The following is a 21464-nucleotide window of genomic DNA, read 5'->3' as shown; positions in this document are numbered from 1 at the left end:
TTAAACCCCTATATCCATTGCGTTCTAAGTCTGTATGGTAGCTAATACTAATACTATTATTTGGGAGAATATATTTATTGTACTACAGTGAGGTTTCTAGTTTGTGAGGTTTACAAAGACAAGAAATTTTAGGAGACTATGACATTCAAGGTAACTTTTGTCCATCTTTTTGAGAAAGTGATTAAAACAATATATAATGCATTTTTATTAGACTGTCAGAAATTGAATTACATTCAACTTAGCATTGTAGAATTTTAAATGTACTCTATTAACTAAAATTAAAAAAGCTGTTATAAATTACTGATATGATTGGTTTCTTTCATTTGCAGCATTTAAATATTAGGACACTGACGGATGATATGGTAAGATTATCCTTGTTGTTTCCTTTGTTGTGAATCTTAACTAACCATGTAATGTTGATGGTGTGCTGCACTAACACCTTTGAAATTGCTACAAACTGCATGTTTTGGAAATGGACTCTTTTTATAGTGCTAAAGTAAGAGGTAGAACTGGTGAAATACATTAGATTGTTGCTTTCAAATAGTAAAAGGGACTAGTCAGTATGTTCATTTAAAAATTTTGTTTAATCACAAGTTGTTAGTCAACTTGGAATCACTCAAATCACCTCTCTTTCTTTGAGGGTGAATCGCACACTTCAAAAAGAGGTACAAAGGATAGCTAAAGACATGTCAGCTTTTCAAAAATATGTAGTTGCTAATTAAAGTAAACCAGACTAAAATATCACACATATATTTTTAAAAAGTTTTGTTTAAAAACGAGAGAACTAAGCATGCCTTATCCTATATTCTGCATGCTGAAAATAATCAGCTTTCTTATAAGTACTTAACATTTTATATCACCATTACAGATTCTTATATATTCAAATGAATTTTTCTGAGAAGTATATTTTTGAATGTAACTCTTGGTTAACGGTAAAAAATAACAATGAGAATAACAACAAGACCCAAATAAACAGTAGCACCAAAAATACAGAAGCATGATATAGAGGACCAAGCACAGCACTTCGATAACTAGGATTTGAATTCAGCTTCACTTTATGTCGAATATGAAACAGTGCCTAGAACACACTGAGCACTCAAAAAGTGTTTAGTACCCCCGATATCCAAAGTACCATCTTAGGCACATGGTTTAGGTGGGCATACAAAGATGAATGAGATGTAGATCTGGACATGCACGATTTAAAAAATTGAATCAGAATGCTATGTTTTATTCCTCTGGATTGTATCTAAGAAAAGGATATTTATGTAAACTTTTCTGGGTAACATTTATTTCTCATAGGATAATATGCAGAAACGGTAGTAATACTGAGCACTTATGCAGATTATGTATATAACTTCTCACCTTGCAAGGTGGGTGATGTACTTATTTTAGTGCTGAGTGCATCGGGGCTCAGGCAGCCTAAGTAGGTAGATTGCCCAAGTATGCACAGCTCTCAGGTGGTGTAGCTGTGGCTTGAGTCTTGTTCCATGTAGCTCCAAACCCACCCACTTGCTGTGCTGACTTAGCCTTCACATGGCTCCTAAGGCCAATAATAAAACCATGTGCAATTATTAAGTATGAACTTTTATGAGACTCTACAGTGGTATATTTGCAAAGCCTTACTGAGGTATAATTCACATAGCATGTAGTTCACCCGTTTAAAGTGTATGATTCAATGGTTTTTAGCATATTTGCAGAGTTGTAAAACCATCACCACAATCAATTTAAGAACATTTTCATTACCCAAAAAGAATATATATATTCTTTTTATATAGAATGTGCTATATAGAATTTTAATATAAAATATACTATACCTGTGAATAGTCTCTCCCGAATTATTCCCAACTCGCTCAGCCCTAGGCAATGGCCAATCTACTTTCTGTCTATAGATTTGCCTCTTCTGGACATTTTATATAAATGGAGTCTTACCTGCTCTTTTGTGACTGAATTCTTCCACTTGGCATAATGTTTTCAAGGTTCATCCATGTTGTGGTGTGTGTGAGTGCTTCCTTTCTGTTGCTGAATAGTATTCTATGTTATGATATTCTTGAGGTTTGTTCATATTTTATGGGCACTCTACATTTTTTTTTTCCTCTTTTCATTCAGACCCCACTCTTACCTTTGTTTCATGACTCTGTCTTTGCACTTTGCCAACCCATAATCTCTCTCCCAAGTTCTAGAAACAGAGTCGTGTTGTGGAGTGGCTTCAGTGGGCCACTCTGGAAGCTATCGTACTCTGATCTTACATTAGTAAATGGGTTCCTCCTCAGTGAAGACTTTCTCTCTCTCTCCATCCTGTCTCCATTCCTTGCCTCTCCCCTCATCCTTGCCCCTCGGCTTGGTAGGGTCAGAACTTTTGGGTTTTACCATGGTCCCCTGTGCATATATATATATATTTTTAAATTTATTTATTTATTTTTGGCTGTGCTGGGTCTTCGTTTCTGTGCGAGGGCTTTCTCTAGTTGCGGCAAGCGGGGGCCACTCTTTTTTTTTTTTTTTTTTTTTAAAATGTTGAGTTTCTTTAGGAGTTTTTGTTTAAATTCCTCTACTTTTTTTTGTTTAATTTTAATTAATTAATTAATTTATTTATGGCTGTGTTGGGTCTTCGTTTCTGTGCGAGGGCTTTCTCTAGTTGTGGCAAGTGGGGGCCACTCTTCATCGTGGTGCGCGGGCCTCTCACTATCTCGGCCTCTCCTGTTGCGGAGCACAGGCTCCAGATGCACAGGCTCAGCAGTTGTGGCTCACGGGCCCAGCCGCTCCGCGGCATGTGGGATCCTCCCAGACCAGGGCTCGAACCTGTGTCCCCTGCATTGGCAGGCAGACTCTCAACCACTGCGCCACCAGGGAAGCCCGCCTGTGCATATTTTTATCAAAGCAGTACATGATTTATGGTCTGTCTGTCTTTTTTTGTTTTAATTTTTATTGGAGTATAGGTGACTTACAATGTTCTGTTAATCTCAGATATACAGCAAAGTGAATCAGTTATGCATATACATATATCCATTCTTTTTCAGATTCTTTTCCCATATAGGTTATTACAGAACATTGAGTAGAGTTCCCTGTGCTATACAGTAGGTCCTTATTAGTTATCTATTTTATATATAGTAGTGTGTATATGTTAATCCCAATCTCCTAATTTATCGCTTCCTGCCATATTTCCCCTTTGGTAACCATAAGTTTGATTTCCAGATCTGTGAGTCAGTTTCTGTTTTGTAAATAAGTTCCTTTGTATCATTTTTTATTAGATTCCATGTGTAATGATATCATATGATATTTGTCTTTCTCTGTCTGACTTACTTCACTTAGTATGATAATCTCCAGGTCCAACCATGTTGCTGCAAATGGCATTATTTAGTTCTTTTTTATGGGTGAGTAAAATTCCATTGTATATATGTACCACGTCTTCTTTATCCTTTCCTCTGTTGATGGACATTTAGGTTGCTTCCATGTCTAGGCTATTGTGAATAGTGCTGCAGTGAATATTGGGGTGCATGTATCTTTTCGAATTATGGTTTTCTCCAGATATATGCCCAAGAGTTGGATTGCCAGATCATATGGTAGCTCTATATTTAGTTTTTTAAGGAACCTCCGTACTGGTCTCCATAACGGTTATACCAATTTACATTCCCAGTTTACAGTGTAGGAGGGTTCCCTTTTCTCCATACCCTTTCCAGCATCTATTTGTTTGTAGATTTTTTTGATGATGGCCTATGGTCTGTCTTTCTCACTGGTTTAAACCTTTTGAACCCAGAGACAATGTGTTGTTATTAATACTTCCAGGCATGTTGTCTGGCACATGTTAAGCATTTTCATAAATTTGTTCAACAAATGAAAGAACGTGTCTCTCTTTTGATAACCTGCCTGGTATTGTGGTTTCCTGGGATCTGGGCCTGGCTTGGTCCTGGTCAAGCTTCCTGGAGATGGAGTCTTGCCTTTGCACAGAGTAGAGAAGCTTTGACCAGGACCTGTTGTCAGCCTTTCTGACCACCTGGCTGGATTTCTGACTGTGGCCTTGACCTACCTTCATCTTAGATGTTCACATGATTGACTGTCCTGGATTTCTTGCTACCCTCTCCTTCCAGGGAAGGATTGAGCAGGCAGTCTAGTTTAGGCAGCTGGCCCATTGTTGTGGAGGTCAGAGAATAAGCACGGCTGTCTTGTACAGGAGACACCGACAACTCAGTTCTTTCTTGGCCATTGTTGATTGATGCTGTGTGGAAAGAGATTTGGACTTGGAATCAGAAGACTCTCGTTGGAAGACAGAACTTCACCACTTCTTAGCTCTGTGACCTTGGCAGATCAATTATTAGATTGTTCACTTATCAGTAAAGCAGGACTAATTTTATACCTTCTCTGCCTTCCTCACAGGGTTTTGGTGAGTCTCATTTAAGCTCAAGTATCTTGACTACTGCATTCAGTTCTGTCCATTTTTACCCCCTTTAAAAAATACTTCCCAATGTGTGGACAGAGGGGTGGTGTGACTGACTTATTTGCAGTTGACCCTTACAGGGTATGTGTGTTACAGAGCAATGCAGAGCTTTGAGGAGGGAGACGATAGCTGGATATTTTGAGGGCTCTTTAAACTATTTCTGGTGAGTCAGAGTGCAGGGAAACATTTGCCATGATGCTTTGATGTGTGCTAGCGATATGTTTTGTAATTGAAGTTTGCCACCCTTGCAACATGTGTTGCATGTGTGCTTTTAATTTAGAACTTCCTAACGTGAATAGCCTTTTTTGGGCAGGACTTGAGAGAAGAAATATAAGAGTGACGTCTGCTGTAGTCATATGTTTGAATAACAGTATTTTAAAAACATTAAATTGAAACATCCTGGGAAACATTAATGTTAGAAACCCATCTCTTTAGGTTGCTTTTGGTTAAAGCCCTGCAAAAGTACTTCACATTTCAAGGTTATTTCTTTTTTTTTTTTTTATAAATTTATTTATTTTATTTTTGGCTGTGTTGGGTCTTCGTTTCTGTGCGAGGGCTTTCTCTAGTTGCGGCGAGCGGGGGCCACTCTTCATCGCGGTGCGCGGGCCTCTCACTATCGCGGCCTCTCTTGCTGCGGAGCACAGGCGCCAGACGCGCAGGCTCAGTAGTTGTGGCTCACGGGCCTAGTTGCTCCGTGGCATGTGGGATCTTCCCAGACCAGGGCTCGAACCCGTGTCCCCTGCATCGGCAGGTGGATTCTCAACCACTGCACCACCAGGGAAGCCCTCAAGGTTATTTCTTAAATTACTATCAGAATTTAATTTCACAGGACACTGTTGGGTTAAAGGAAAGAAGTATTACTGTAGCCTTGAGGCCCCTAGGCAGATCTAATATACTTTAAACAGCGTTTGCTCTACGAATATTTGGGCACCCACTATGTATAAAGTGCTGTCCAAGGTGCTAGGGTAATATGAAGGTGAAAAAAAGCATTTAGCTTACAACGCTTCATTGTTTATACCTGGGTTGAAAGGAAAGCTTTCCTCGTAGAGGCAAAAAGGTTGGGAGGAGGACAGTGAAGGAGGGCACGTGTGAAAAGGTAAGCTGGACGAAACTGAATGTGGATGTCACAATGCTGAGTTTTCCGTCAAAGTGTCCACTGGGTGTTTTTGTGGGGTAGGCATTATTTTTGACCTGCTTTTTTCTCCCTTGTCCCTCACAACTGTTTGTCTAAAGTACAGTGCTCCTGCTGGTCTTCATCTCTCCTTTCATCTCTCTGCAGCCAACGTTACTATTGTAATCCCTTGTGTGGCCTTCAGCAGTGGTTTTCAAGCTTTTTTGACTAGGACCCACAGTAAGAAACACACTTTATTTTGTAGCCCAGCACACATACAGACATTCTCTCTGTCAAAACAGAAGTTTTTTTAAGAACCAATATTTAATGTTTCTAAGCGTAATGAACTCTAATCATTTTCTTTTCCTTCCTTTCTACTCCTTTTTACTCCTCTCCATTCTATGAAAAAAAAGAAAGGTGATCCATTCCACTAAATTGACTTCAAGACACCAGATAGTCCACAATTACAGCTAGCAAAACAGACATCGTCCTGTACAGCAGTTAGAGGAAGTTCTGAGATCTCCATTAGTGTCTGCTCTTCATTACATGTAGGTGAATGTAGGGGAGCGGGGTTCGGGTGCCAGCTCTGCCATGTACTAGCTTTGAATGTCATTTAGCTTTTGAGCCTTGGCATCCTTGTTTATAGGGGTTTTATAAGAGCTGAATTAAGTAATATATACTAAAATGCTTGGTAAACCATGCATTTACAATATTAGTGATTAGTAATATGCACTTTTAAAAATTGAGGTATGATTTACACATAATATAATGTATTAATTTTAAAAGTGCAGTCTGAATTTTGACAAATGTATACAATCATGCATACACTACAGTTATATAAAACATTTCCATCACCTCAAAAAGTTTCCGCTGTGTCCTTTGCAGTCAATTCTCTTCCCCCTTCCCAGCTCTTGGAAAATACTGATCAGTTTTCTGAACTATACAGTAGTTCATTCTCTAGAATTTCATATAAATGGCATTACATTTTATTTTGCCATTGTGTCTGGCTTCTTTTACTTAGCATAATGCTTTTGAGACTCATCTAGTGATTGGGTGTATCAGAAATTTGTTCTTTTTATTACTGAATAGTATTCCCTTGTGTGGTAATACTAAAGTTGGTTTATATATTCAACAGTTTGGGTTGTTTCCAGTTTTTGGCTGTTAGGAAAAACTGCTATGAACATTTGAGTGCAATTGTTTTTGGACATATGTTTTCATTTTGGAGGGCGAGTCATGTGGTTTTAACTTTATAAGATACTGACAAATTGTTTCCTCCAGTGACTAGTGATGTTGGACGTCTTTTCACGTGCTTATTTGCCATTCCTATCTTGTTTGAAAAGAAATGTCTATTACTAAATATAGGACTACTCAAATTTTCTGTTTCTTCTTGAGTGAGACCTGGTAGTTTGTCTTTTAAGAAATTTTTTTTCATATTATCTATGTTGTTGAATTATGAATTATTTGTGATATTTCCTTATCTTTTTAATGTAGGATCTGTATTTATTTCCCCCTTTTCCAATTCTGATATTGATAATTTGTCTTCTGTTTTTTCCCTGATTAGTTTGTCTAGAGGTTTGTCAATTTTATTGATCTTTTCAAAGAACCAGGTTTTGGTTTCACGAATTTTCTTTATTTTATTTTCATTTATTTGTTAATCTTTATCATTTCTATACTTTTGCTTTATTCTTTTTCTGGCTTCTTAAGGTGGAAGCTTAAATAATTGATTTGAGAACTTTGTTTTCTAATAAGAATTTTATGCTATAAATTTCCTTCTGAGAGCTGCTTTAGCTGCTAGTCTTCTGAATATTCAAAATAGTTTTAAATTTCCTGTTGATTTCTTCTTTTACCCATTGATTATTTAGATATATGTTGTTTAATTTTCAAATATTTGAAGATTTTCCTGATATCTTTCTGTTACTGATTTGTAATTTAATTCCCTTGTGGCCAGTGACCATACTTTGTGTGATTTCAGTCTTTTTCAATTTAAGTCTTGCTTTCTGTCCCAGAATGTGGTCTGTCCTGGTGGAAGTTCCGTGTGTATTCTGCTTTTGTTAGAATTGGTCCATAAATAGCTAATAGGCCAAGGTGGTTGATAGTGTTGTTCACATCTTGTATATTCTGATTTTCCATCTGCTTTTTCTAAAAATTACTGAGGAGTGTTGAAATCTCCAAGTATAATTTTGGATTTTTAAATTTTTCTTTTTAGTTCTTTCAGCTTTTGCTTCATGTTTTATGAAGCTCTGCAACTGAGTGCATATACATTTTGGATTGTTGTTTCAGTTTATCATTATAAAATAATCCTTTTTATCCCCAGTGATAGTCATTACTTTTTAGTCTTTGGAAATTTAATGGATTTCTCTGCTCTGCCTGATACAGTTATTTCCTTCCTCTTTGAAAAACAAAGATTTCTTGGCTTCTGTGGCACCAAACTTTATACGTTTTCATATCCCTCTGATTTTTCCTTTTCTGTCTCTATTGTGTGTGTTTTTCCTTTGCCTATTTTAAAACTATTGTCATTTCTCAGGTTGCTTTCCTGAAGCCATTGCTCCTTTCCTGTGTGTATAGTACTTGACTTAGTGTATCTTTGTGTATATCTTTGTGTATATCTCTGTCCATGATCTTTCCCTCAAGTTGAGACATTCATGCATTGACCTAGAATACCTTCACATGGATGTCTTATTTTTACTTGAAACTCTGTGTGCCCCAAATTAAACGCTTTACTTCCCTCTTAAACACATTTCTATTCCTATATTTTCATAGATGGTAACTTCACCCTTCCAGTGTTTCTGATTATTTCTTGAATATTCTTCTCTCAAGTCTTCTATGAGAGCACTAGTCCCTTTATTATCTCATCAGGGCTCTCACAACTTACTATTGCTTCCTAAAAAGCCAACTTCCTGCACAGCAACCAGAGTGACCTATCTAAATTGCATGTCTGACCATATTTTATCCTATTTGAAACTGCTTAATTGCACCTGTTATCTATAGGTCAAGCCTAAAGCTTTTTGACATGGCACATAAGGCCTCCATGGTAGGACCCTGCTTCTCTAACTTGGTATACGTCTCTCAGTCAACATGCAGGAATCTTCCAGGGAATAGAAAGATGTAAGATAAGTTGCTGGAGAATTTACTTAGAGAATGTAGAAACACAGCTGCTGATTGGAAAAGGGAGTGTTATGTGATAGTAAGGACAATTAATTACTAGCTATGTGCCAAGTAGCGTTCCATATGTTAGCTTTATAAACACATTCAGTTTTCACAACAAGCCTCTGAGTGGGCATTATTATTATTCCCTTTTTCAAACACAGAGAAACTGAGGCAAGAGATAGTATAAGTAACTTGTTCAAAGTCACATGAGGCAGCCAGGAAAACTGGCAGACTGTCCCCAGAGAACATGATCTTTACCAGGAGAGTTATACTGCCACTTAAGTCCTATCCCTTTCTCCACTCAGAGTGCCAGTGTAAAATCTAGACGTATTCAATACATCTCCTTATTTTCTGCTTTTCTCTTGCAGCCACCCATATGAGACTACTGACCTTGAAACTTACAAGGAAAAGTTGTATCATAGCCATCGATCTTAATCCTGAGAAAATTATAATTGTAAAGACATATTGTATCTAAGAATTTTTCTGTGATAAGAAATGAACTGTTTTGAATATTTCTAGTGAACAAAACTGAAAAAGGTCTGTCCCAAAGGAATAATGATGTGTGTGACTGAGAGATGGCAACAGGTAAAGGATATAAGTTTTCTTAATTTCAAAGGACGTAGAAAAACTTCTGTATGGAAATCACAGATCTAGCAACAATGGCAGCCTGCTGCCAGGTATACGTGCAGACTTTCCCGGTTCCCCTCCAAGTTCCCCACGGGAATGGGGTCTTAGAGACGCTGAGGGGTTCATGGTCTGGGTGTGCATTCTGATGAGTGCTTTGAGAAGCTTTCCCTGTTCTCCATGGGCCTTCAGACTCACTCAGTATAACTAACTGCTGCCAGACCACTCCAGCATATTCCTGGGTGTTTTCTGTGAGACTGGTTCACTTGAAGATGAGTTTCCAGATGGATGTGCCTGACAGGCCTGGATTTTGTCTACCTGCAGACTATTCCTGTGCCTACCTAGATGTGCTGTGTCTTGTGGGATATATGTTAAATTAAATGTCATACTTATGAAAGAAAGTAAAATGATTTTGATTATCTGATTTTGTGTCTAACTCGCAAGTGCGGTCACGGGACCGAAATCATTGACTTTAAAAAAAAGCTCAATGGAAAAGAGTAATTTAAAATAATTTTATCATATTGGCCTAGTAAGATATAAAGCTTTCTGTACTATAATTTGTTTTATTTTGCACTTTTATTCTTATTTTTCCTTTTTAAGTTAAAAACGAATGATAAAGCAAAAAGTATGATAATATATTCCATAGCTTTTCTGTAAAACTATATATTCAAAATATTCTGTGTAAAGTAGATATACCAGCATGGACTGGGACAACTGAATATAAGTGAAAATAAGTTCTATAAAACTTAAACTGTTTACTAAGTTGGGTGGGCCTTTCTGAGTCCATTAATATGAGTTAATTAGAGCTTCCTGTACTTAGATTTTCAGTAGTAACACTTAAGTGCTATCTTGGACTTTTTAAATATTTATGGGCTGGTTTAGAGAGCTCCTCTTCAAATCAGTAGAAACTTGGGAATAAGATCAAGAGCTCTCAGAGTTGAATATGTTAAGATGTAGTAGGGTATGCAGACTTGTTTATTCATCCTTTTATCCATTCATTCATGAAGCCTTTATTGAGGGCTTAGTACTATTATAGGAATACAGAAATGAATAATCTGTCTCTGCCCTCTGGGAACAGTGGGGAAACAGATGTGTACACAACCAGTATACAGTTGTAGTGCAGTGATATGGGCTGGAATGGCACAGTGGTAAGGTCAACTTTGGTCTTTGAGAAGACTTCATAGAGAAGGTGCCTTGTCAGCTGAGTTTTAAAGGACAGGTTGGAATACAGGCTGGCAGGAGTGGTAGTAATTTTTTTACCCTGTAATAATTTTACTTCCTGGATATCAGTGGAATGGATTCCCAGTGGAAGTGTCAGGTTGGCAAGTAGAAAGCCATTGTTGATGTCTTCAGATAATTTTTGTGTATGGGTAGTATTGGTCTGTATCTTAAAAATAGTCTGATACTTATTTACAGAGCTAATTTACATTTCCTTTCAAGCATATAGTATTATAATGTTTGAATATATGCAATTAGAAACTGTATTTGAGTAGATGTGGGTATATATAACTTTGAGGTATTTTGAATATTAAATTCTTTTAAAATGTATTTGTGCTCTTTTCCTTTGAGTGGGTATTTTCCTTACTATCTTATACCATGGTATTAAATTACAGAAATTCATACTTGTTTTTAGTGTAGGGGACTGCTCTTTGAAATAACAGTGTTGGGAAGAGTCTGGGTTTTTAAATTTAATATATAAAAGGCATAATGTCTGGCATTCTCCGTGATACGCTGTGTTAATTATTCCTTTTTTAAAATATAGTTGAGAAGGATTTAGAAGTGCAAGATGCAGTAGCTTGTGTCCTGGGCATGGAAGGTAGGAAGCTATTCATTAATTAACACAGTTGACAAATATTAATAGAACACCCACTACATGCTTAGGACCATGCCAAGTTCCAGGAACATTTAGTGAATAAAATAACAATTCTTGTTCTCAAGGACTTAAAGGTTTGTTGAGTAAACATATGTATGATGAAAGGCAGTTTCAGAGTAGTATACATACAATATAATGGAAAGCACTAGGTCTGTGGGCATCTAATCCAGTCTTGAGGTGTCAGAAAGGCTCCTATCTGAGATGTAGTTCAAACTGAAAGCTAAGGATTGAGTTGAAATTAGCCAGATAAAGGGGATGGGATAGGAGTTGTGGGTGTGGATAGGTTCTAGGCACGAGGGATAGCTTGTGCATGTGTAGAAGACTCTAGATTATTCATTACATCTAGATCATATAAGGGTGGTGGAGCAGTGAAGACATTGTCTGGAGAGGAAGTAAGATTTAGATTAAAGTGGACCTTTGAGCCATGGTAAGATATTTGAGGGTCATCCTCTGAGTAATGGGGTTACAAAGGCTGAAGGTTTTAAGCACAGGAGTGAGGGACATGATTTGATTTGCGTTTCGGTAAGATCAAATTGACATCTGTGCAGAGAGTAGCCTGGGGAGGGTTAGAGGTAGGGGGCAGTGAAGACACAGGGGCAAGTTAGGAGACTGCAGCAATTGTCCAGGTGGCCTGAACTAGGGCAGTGGCAGTAGGGGCAGAGGGCAGAGAGAAGATAAATTGAGAAGATACAGTCCACATGGTTTGATTTACGTTTCCTAGTTGATTTTCATTAAAGTTATTACAATTAAAATCACTTTTCTACTGACCAGAGTCAACATCAGAAGTCATAATCAATCCACATCTTCATTAAGCACCTATGTGCTTCTCCCCCATCCAGGTCTGTTTATTTTTCAAATCTGACAGTATCTCCCAACTTCTCCAGCCTTCGAAAACCCTCCTACTGTGCTCTTTGGAACTCAAAGCCTGTTATCTTTGAATGTTTGCTTTCCTCTTGCTCTACTTGAAACCTAGGGGTTATTTGAGGACTTTATTTCCCTGGTAGCTCTTCATTCAAAAGCTTCCAGCACTTCTTGAGCAATTTTATTTCATTTCTCCATGTTGGTCTCAACTGTAGGTCATCTAGTCCCTCCCATTGATTCACTGCAAGCATTAGAACTTGAGTTACTTTCTTTTCCACCACTATTTCTGTTATTATTCCATATCTACGTACCAGGAACTCTTAACCTGTGGTCCATGGACCACCAAGGGGTCTGTGGTAGAATTCATGGTGTTATTGAACTTAATGGGAAAGGATTAAATCTTTTTAATTAACCTTTAAGTGAAACTTAGTATTTAAAAAAATTATAAACATAGGCAAAACAAAAAAACAAATGAGCAACCGAACACATGCACAGTAGGATTGGACATGTGACTTTATCACAGATAAAGAAAGACTGAGGCCTTCATTCTTCCCTACGTGGGCATTTCCATTGTCTGCTCTGCACGTGGCACTTGGCTGTGGAATACATATTGCATGTGGTAACTTATTTTCAAGCAATTTAAAGGAATTTCAATAATAAGTATGTTTCTCATTTAATAATATTAAAATACTATATGAAATCTAAATGTGAGCAAATCATTGTAAGTAGTTAATTTTTTTTGGGGGGGTGGCACTTTTTCATCTTTTCAGAGAAGCGTCTGGCTAAAGAACTTTTCATAAATTTCAATAATACAAGTTAAAAGTGGGAAATGCCCATTTGTAATATTTAGGAACATTGAAGGCAGAATGAGGTAGTTGGTGGGTTTGTGGGAATTATTATTGGGTGATTGTACCTATGACTGGTGTGGTTAGCTTATCACACCTGAAACAATGAACGGCCAGTTTTCCTCCCCACAACGATGTCTCTTTGTAACAGTGATGTCACTAGCATTTTAGTAAAGACCATGGAACAGCACAGGTACACTGCTTAGCTTGTAACATGCACCATCTCCTGTAATTCTCATATCAGCCTCACCAGGTTCCCTGTGTATCCCCTTTCCAAAGCCTCTCTTGAGGTTCCTTCTCAACTCCAGAATTAATCGCTGGTCTCTATCTGTTGCTAATTTACTTAAGATTTTCTTGAGGGCATTTACAATACTTTATTTGTAATTTGTTATTATATTTTTCCCTTAAGTGGTAAACATTTGTGGGATGGCACTATGTTTTATGTGTTTTATCTCTAGTAATTGCTTATTTATCCATACCTTCAAGTACTTATTGACTGCTAGCTTTCTGCCAGCAACTGTTCCATAGGCTGAACACATAACAGTGGCTGTAACAGTTACCTGCTGCTGTGTAACAAACAAAGCCAAAACAGCAAACATTTATTATCTCATATTGTTTCTGTGGTTCAGGAGTTTGGACTTTGCTTAGCTGGGTGGTTCTGACTTGGTGTCTCAGGAGGTTGCGGTGAAGATGTTGTCTAGAGCTCTCATATCTGAAGGTTTGACTGGGGCTTCCGGGATGGCTTAAGCACATGGCTGTCGGCAAGACGCCTCCCTGCTTCTCTAGCTTCTTTAGCTCAGTTCTTTGCCCTTTGGGCCTCCCCCTAGGTCTTCTTGAGTGTCCTCATGATCTGGCAGCTGGCATATCCTAGAGTGAGTGATCCAAGAGGGAGCAAGACAAAAGCTGTAATGTCTCTTATGACCTAGTCTTGGAAATGACACTCCATAATTTTCACAGTGTGCTGTTGGTTACACAAGTCAGGGGATCATTGGGGGCTGTCCTAGAGACTGGCCACCACAAATAAGACAGTTGATGGTTTGTCTAGCATGGAACTTACATTTTGGTGGGAAAGAGGCAGAGTCAACAATTACAAAGTATATGAAAATTACAGGTTTTCGTAAGTCATATATCAGGACATATGAAGGAAATAAACCGTGTGCTGTGACAGAGAAAGGGGAGTGGGTGAGCTCATGTTCTACTTTAGATAGAGTGGTCAGCCTTTTAACCTGAAGCTGAAAGGTGAGTAGTAGTTTTATTTCCTATTAACAACTCACTGCCATATTAATTGTGGTGTACCACCTCCAAATAGCACTATAATAGGATTCTCTCAGTCTTCTGTGTATTTAACCAGTTCTTCATCAAAGATACTGTTGTGGAAATTTTAAGTAGTTTGGTTAGGGTAACCCAGCAAGCGAGGGACTGGGCAGGATTCAGAAGTCAGACTCTGGAGCCATGTTTTTAATCAGCAAGTTGCTTGGTTAGTAATAAAGCTAATTAAAAAGCCAACTTATTTTAGCTGTTAAGTTTTTTCCTTCTCTTAAATGTAGTACAAGATTGCATGAAAATTCATAATTTTAAGCGATATATTTTTCTGGATTTCAGGTATATGTGTTCAAATAGAATTTTTAAAAAAATATTTATTTATTTATTTATTTACTTGGTTGTACCAGGATTTAGTTGCGGCTCGCCAGCTCCTTAGTTGCAGCATGTGGACTCCTTAGTTGTGGCATGCGAACTCTTAGTTGAGGCATGCATGTGGGATCTAGTTCCCTGACCAGGGATTGAACCCGGGCCCCCTGCATTGGGAGCACAGGGTCTTAACCACTGCACCACCAGGGAAGTCCCTCAAATAGAATTAATTCATTACTTAAAGTGAACTTTTATTTGCTTAATAATTCTCCTGGGTTGCATGAAAATACTCCCTTCTGGGTTCCAAGGAAGCACGTTTATGATCACAAGTAGTTTTTCTGACTTTTCAAATTCTAAGATGACTAATAATTACATTTCTTCCTTTTATTTTTAAACATCTTTATTAGAATATAATTGCTTTACAATGGTGTGTTAGTTTCTGCTTTATAACAAAGTGAATCAGTTATATATATACACATATGTCCGTATATCTCTTCCCTCTTGCATCTCCCTCCCTCCCACCCTCCCTACCCCAACCCTCTAGGTGGTCACAAAGCACCGAGCTGATCTCCCTGTGCTATGCGGTTGCTTCCCACTAGCCATCTATTTTACGTTTGGTAGTGTATATGTGTCCATGCCACTCTCTCACTTTGTCCCAGCTTACCCTTCCCCCTCGCCATATACTCAAGTCCATTCTCTAGTAGGTCTGCATCTTTATTCCCGTCTTGCCCCTAGGTTCTTCTGACCATTTTTTTTAGATTCCATATATATGTGTTAGCATACAGTATTTGTTTTCCTCTTTCTGACCTGCTTCACTCTGTATGACAGTCTCTAGGTTCATCCACCTCACTACAAATAACTCAGTATTGTTCCTTTTTATGGCTAAGTAATATTCCATTGTATATATGTGCCACGTCTTCTTTATCCATTCATCTGTTGATGGACACTTAGGTTGCTTCCATGTCCTGGCTATTGTAAATACAACTGCAATGAACATTGAGGTACATGACTCTTTTTGAATTATGGTTTTCTCAGGGTATATGCCCAGTAGTGGGATTGCTGGGTCGTATGGTAGTTCTATTTTTAGTTTTTTAAGGAACCTCCACACTGTTCTCCATAGTGGCTGTATCAATTTACATTCCCACCAACAGTGCAAGAGTGTTCCCTTTTCTCCACACCCTCTCCAGCATTTATTGTTTCTAGATTTTTTGATGATGGCCATTCTGACTGGTGTGAGATGATATCTCATTGTAGTTTTGATTTGCATTTCTCTAATGATTAATGATGTTGAGCATTCTTTCATGTGTTTGTTGGCAATCTATATATCTTCTTTGGAGAAATGTCTATTTAGGTCTTCTGCCCATTTTTGGATTGGGTTGTTTGCTGTTTTGTTACTGAGCTGCATGAGGTGCTTGGATGTTTTGGAGATTAATCCTTTGTCAGTTGCTTCATTTGCAAATATTTTCTCCCGTTCTGAGGGTTGTCTTTTGGTCTTGTTTATGGTTTCCTTTGCTGTGCAAAAGCTTTTAAGTTTCATTAGGTCCCATTTGTTTCTTTGTGTTTTTATTTCCATTTCTCGAGGAGTTGGGTCAAAAAGGATCTTGCTGTGATTTATGTCATACAGTGTTCTGCCTATGTTTTCCTCTAAGAGTTTGATGGTGTCTGGCCTTACATTTAGATCTTTAATCCATTTTGAATTTACTTTTGTATATGGTGTTAGGGAGTGTTCTAATTTCATTCTTTTACATGTAGCTGTCCAGTTTTCTGAGCAACACTTATTGAAGAGACAGTCTTTTCTCCATTGTATATTCTTGCCTCCTTTATCAAAGATAAGGCGACCATATGTGCGTGGGTTTATCTCTGGGCTTTCTATCCTGTTCCATTGATCTATATTTCTGTTTTTGTTCCAGTACCATACTGTCTTGATTACTGTAGCTTTGTAGTAGAGTCTAAAGTCAGGGAGCCTGATTCCTCCAGCTCCATTTTTCGTTCTCAAGACTGCTTTGGCTATTCGGGGTCTTTTGTGTTTCCATACAAATTGTGAAATTTTTTGTTCTAGTTCTGTGAAAAATGCCAGTGGTAGTTTGATAGGGATTGCATTGAGTCTGTAGATTGCTTTGGGTAATAGAGTCATTTTCACAATGTTGATTCTTCCAATCCAAGAACATGGTATATCTCTCCATCTATTTGTATCATCTTTAATTTCTTTCATCAGTGTCTTATAATTTTCTGCATACAGGTCTTTTGTCTCCTTAGGTAGGTGTATTCCTAGATATTTTATTCTTTTTGTTGCAGTGGTAAACGGGAGTGTTTTCTTAATTTCACTTTCAGATTTTTCCTCATTAGTGTATAGGAATGCAAGAGATTTCTGTGCATTAATTTTGTATCCTGCTACTTTACCAAATTCATTGATTAGCTCTAGGAGTTTTCTGGTAGCATCTTTAGGATTCTCTATGTATAGTATCATGTCATCTGCAAACAGTGACAGCTTTACTTCTTCTTTTCCTGTTTGGTTTCCTTTTATTTCTTTTTCTTCTCTGATTGCTGTGGCTAACACTTCCAAAACTATGTTGAATAATAGTGGTGAGAGTGGGCAACCTTGTCTTGTTCCTGATCTTAGTGGAAATGGTTTCAGTTTTTCACCATTGAGGACGATGTTGGCTGTGGGTTTGTCATATATGGCCTTTATTATGTTGAGGAAAGTTCCCTCTATGCCTACTTTCTGCAGGGCTTTTATCATAAATGGGTGTTGAATTTTGTCGAAAGCTTTCTCTGCATCTATTGAGATGATCATATGGTTTTTCTCCTTCAATTTGTTAATATGGTGTATCACATTGATTGATTTGCGTATGTTGAAGAATCCTTGCATTCCTGGGATAAACCCCACTTGATCATGGTGTATGATCTTTTTTTTTTTTTTTTTTTTTTTAAAACATCTTTATTGAAGTATAATTGCCTTACAATGGTGTGTTAGCTTCTGCTTTATAACAAAGTGAATCAGTTATACATATACAATATGTTCCCATTTCTCTTCCCTCTTGCATCTCCCTCCCTCCCACCCTCCCCATCCCACCCCTCTAGGTGGTCAAAAAGCACCGAGCTGATCTCCCTGTGCTATGCGGCTGCTTCCCACTAGTTATCTATTTTACATTTGGTAGTGTATATATGTCCATGACACTCTCTTACCCTGTCACATCTCACCCCACCCCCTCCCCATATCCTCAAGTCCATTCTCTAGTAGGTCTGTGTCTTTATTCCCGTCTTGCCACTAGGTTCTTCATGGCCTTTTTTTTTTTTTTTTTTTTTTTTTTCCTTAGATTCCGTATATATGTGTTAGCATACTGTATTTGTTTTTCTCTTTCTGACTTACTTCACTCTGTATGACAGACTCTAACTCCATCCACCTCATTACAAATACCTCCATTTCATTTCTTTTTATGGCTGAGTAATATTCCATTGTATATATGTGCCACATCTTCTTTATCCATTCATCTGTCGATGGACATTTACGTTGCTTCCATGTCCTGGCTATTGTAAATAGAGCTGCAATGAACATTTTGGTACATGACTCTTTTTGACCTATGGTTTTCTCAGGGTATATGCCCAGTATTGGGATTGCTGGGTCGTATGGTAGTTCTATTTGTAGTTTTTTCAGGAACCTCCATACTGTTCTCCATAGTGGCTGTATCAATTTACATTCCCACCAACAGTGCAAGAGTGTTCCCTTTCCTCCACACCCTCTCCAGCATTTATTGTTTCTAGATTTTTTGATGATGGCCATTCTGACTGGTGTGAGATGATATCTCATTGTAGTTTTGATTTGCATTTCTCTAATGATTAATGATGTTGAGCATTCTTTCATGTGTCTGTAGGCCATCTGTATATCTTCTTTGGAGAAATGTCTATTTAGGTCTTCTGCCCATTTTTGGATTGGGTTGTTGGTTTTTTTGTTATTGAGCTGCATGAGCTGCTTGTAAATCTTGGAGATTAATCCTTTGTCAGTTGCTTCATTTGCAAATATTTTCTCCCATTCTGATGGTTGTCTTTTGGTCTTGTTTATGGTTTCCTTTGCTGTGCAAAAGCTTTTAAGTTTCATTAGGTCCCATTTGTTTATTTGTGTTCTTATTTCCATTTCTCTGGGAGCTGGGTCAAAAAGAATCTTGCTGTGATGTATGTCATAGAGTGTTCTGCCTATGTTTTCCTCTAAGAGTTTGATAGTGTCTGCCCTTACACTTAGGTCTTTAATCCATTTTGAGTTTATTTTTGTGCATGGTGTCAGGGAGTGTTCTAATTTCATACTTTTACATGTACCTGTCCAATTTTCCCAGCACCACTTATTGAAGAGGCTGTCTTTTCTCCACTGTATATTCTTGCCACCTTTATCAAAGATAAGGTGACCATATGTGTGTGGGTTTATCTCTGGGCTTTCTATCCTGTTCCATTGATCTATATTTCTGTTTTTGTACCAGTACCAAACTGTCTTGATTACTGAAGCTTTGTAATACAGTCTGAAGTCAGGGAGCCTGATTCCCCCAGCTCCATTTTTCGTTCTCAAGATTGCTTTGGCTATTCGGGGTCTTTTGTGTTTCCATACAAATTGTGAAATTTTTTGTTCTAGTTCTGTGAAAAATGCCAGTGGTAGTTTGATAGGGACTGCATTGAATCTGTAGATTGCTTTGGGTAGTAGAGTCATTTTCACAATGTTGATTCTTCCAATCCAGGAACATGGTATATCTCTCCATCTATTTGTATCATCTTTAATTTCTTTCATCAGTGTCTTATAATTTTCTGCATACAGGTCTTTTGTCTCCTTAGGTAGGTTTATTCCTAGATATTTTATTCTTTTTGTTGCAATGGTAAATGGGAGTGTTTTCTTAATTTCACTTTCAGATTTTTCGTCATTAATGTATAGAAATGCAAGAGATTTCTGTGCATTTATTTTGTATCCTGCTACTTTACCAAATTCATTGATTAGCTCTAGGAGTTTTCTGGTAGCATCTTTAGGATTCTCTATGTATAGTATCATGTCATCTGCAAATAGTGACAGCTTTACTTCTTCTTTTCCGATTTGGATTCCTTTTATTTCTTTGTCTTCTCTGATTGCTGTGGCTAGCACTTCCAAAACTATGTTGAATAATAGTGGTGAGAGTGGGCAACCTTGTCTTGTTCCTGATCTTAGTGGAAATGGTTTCAGTTTTTCACCATTGAGGACAATGTTGGCTGTGGGTTTGTCATATATGGCCTTTATTATGTTGAGGAAAGTTCCCTCTATGCCTACTTTCTGCAGGGCTTTTATCATAAATGGATGTTGAATTTTGTCGAAAGCTTTCTCTGCATCTATTGAGATGATCATATGGTTTTTCTCCTTCAATTTGTTAATATGGTGTATCACATTGATTGATTTGCGTATATTGAAGAATCCTTGCATTCCTGGGATAAACCCCACTTGATCATGGTGTATGATCCTTTTAATGTTCTGTTGGATTCTGTTTGCTAGTATTTTGTTGAGGATTTTTGCATCTATGTTCATCAGTGATATTGGCCTGTAGTTTTCTTTCTTTGTGACATCTTTGTCTGTTTTGGGTATCTGGGTGATGGTGGCCTCGTAGAATTAGTTTGGGAGTGTTCCTCCCTCTGCTATATTTTGGAAGAGTTTGAGAAGGATAGGTGTTAGCTGTTTTCTAAATTTTTGATAAAATTCGCCTGTGAAGCCATCTGGTCCTGGGCTTTTGTTTGTTGGAAGATTTTTAATCACAGTTTCAATTTCAGTGCTTGTGATTGGTCTGTTCATATTTTCTATTTCTTCCTGGTTCAGTGTCGGAAGGTTGTGCATTTCTAAGAATTTGACCATTTCTTCCAGGTTGTCCATTTTATTGGCATAGAGTTGTTTGTAGTAATCTCTCATGATCGTTTGTATTTCTGCAGTGCCAGTGGCTACTTCTCCTTTTTCATTTCTAATTCTATTGATTTGAGTCTTCTCCCTTTTTCTCTTGATGAATCTGGCTAATGGTTTATCAATTTTGTTTATGTTCTTGAAGAACCAGCTTTTAGTTTTATTGGTCTTTGCTATTGTCTTCCTCAGTTCTTTTTCATTTATTTCTGATCTGATCTTTATGATTTCTTTCCTTCTGCTGGCTTTGGGGTTTTTTGTTCTTCTTTCTCTAATTCCTTTAGGTGTAAGGTAGATTGTTTATTTGAGTTTTTTATTGTTTCTTGAGGTAGGCTTGTATAGCTATAAACTTCCCTCTTAGAACTGCTTTTGCTGCATCCCATAGGTTTTGGGTCGTCGTGTCTCCACTGTCATTTGTTTCTAGGTATTTTTTGATTTCCCCTTTGATTTCTTCAGTGATCACTTCGTTATTAAGTAGTGTGTTGTGTAGCCTCCATGTGTTTGTATTTTTTACAGATCTTTTCCTGTAATTGATATGTAGTCTCATAGCGTTGTGGTCGGAAAAGATACTTGATACGATTTCAATTTTCTTAAATTTACCAAGGCTTGATTTGTGACCCAAGATGTGATCTGTCCTGGAGAATGTTCCATGAGCACTTGAGAAAAATGTGTATTCTGTTGTTTTTGGGTGTAGTGTCCTATAAATATCAATTAAGTCCATTTTGTTTAATGTATCATTTAAAGCTTGTGTTTATTTATTTATTTTCATTTTGGATGATCTGTCCATTGGTGAAAGTGGGGTGTTAAAGTCCCCTACTATGCTTGTGTTACTGTCGATTTCCCCTTTTATGGCTGTTTGTATTTGCCTTATGTATTGAGGTGCTCCTATGTTGGGTGCATAAATATTTACAATTGTTATACCTTCCTCTTGGATCGATCCCTTGATCATTATATAGTGTCCTTCTTTGTCTCTTGTAATAGTCTTTATTTTAAAGTCTATTTTGTCTGATATGAGAATTGCTACTCCTGCTTTCTTTTGATTTCCATTTGCATGC

At 37.6% G+C, this 21464-nt stretch overlaps 1 protein-coding gene across 3 annotated transcripts in view; it reads left to right on the top strand.

Moving 5' to 3' along the window:
* Nucleotides 1–21464, top strand: part of DIAPH3 (diaphanous related formin 3) — a 568557-nt gene that overhangs the window by 28692 nt on the left and 518401 nt on the right. For 2 of the 3 annotated variants that reach the window (XM_068526480.1, XM_068526482.1), the window contains exon 2: nt 330–362. The exons of the other annotated variant lie outside the window; for it this stretch is intronic. In XM_068526480.1, the coding sequence (XP_068382581.1) occupies nt 330–362 (33 nt within the window). The remainder of the gene's footprint in view (nt 1–329; nt 363–21464) is intronic. 3 annotated transcript variants of the gene reach the window in all.

This window comes from Eschrichtius robustus, chromosome 18, assembly GCF_028021215.1.
Source record: "Eschrichtius robustus isolate mEscRob2 chromosome 18, mEscRob2.pri, whole genome shotgun sequence".
Taxonomy (NCBI): domain Eukaryota; kingdom Metazoa; phylum Chordata; class Mammalia; order Artiodactyla; family Eschrichtiidae; genus Eschrichtius; species Eschrichtius robustus.
This window is presented reverse-complemented; position numbering and strand designations above follow the sequence as displayed.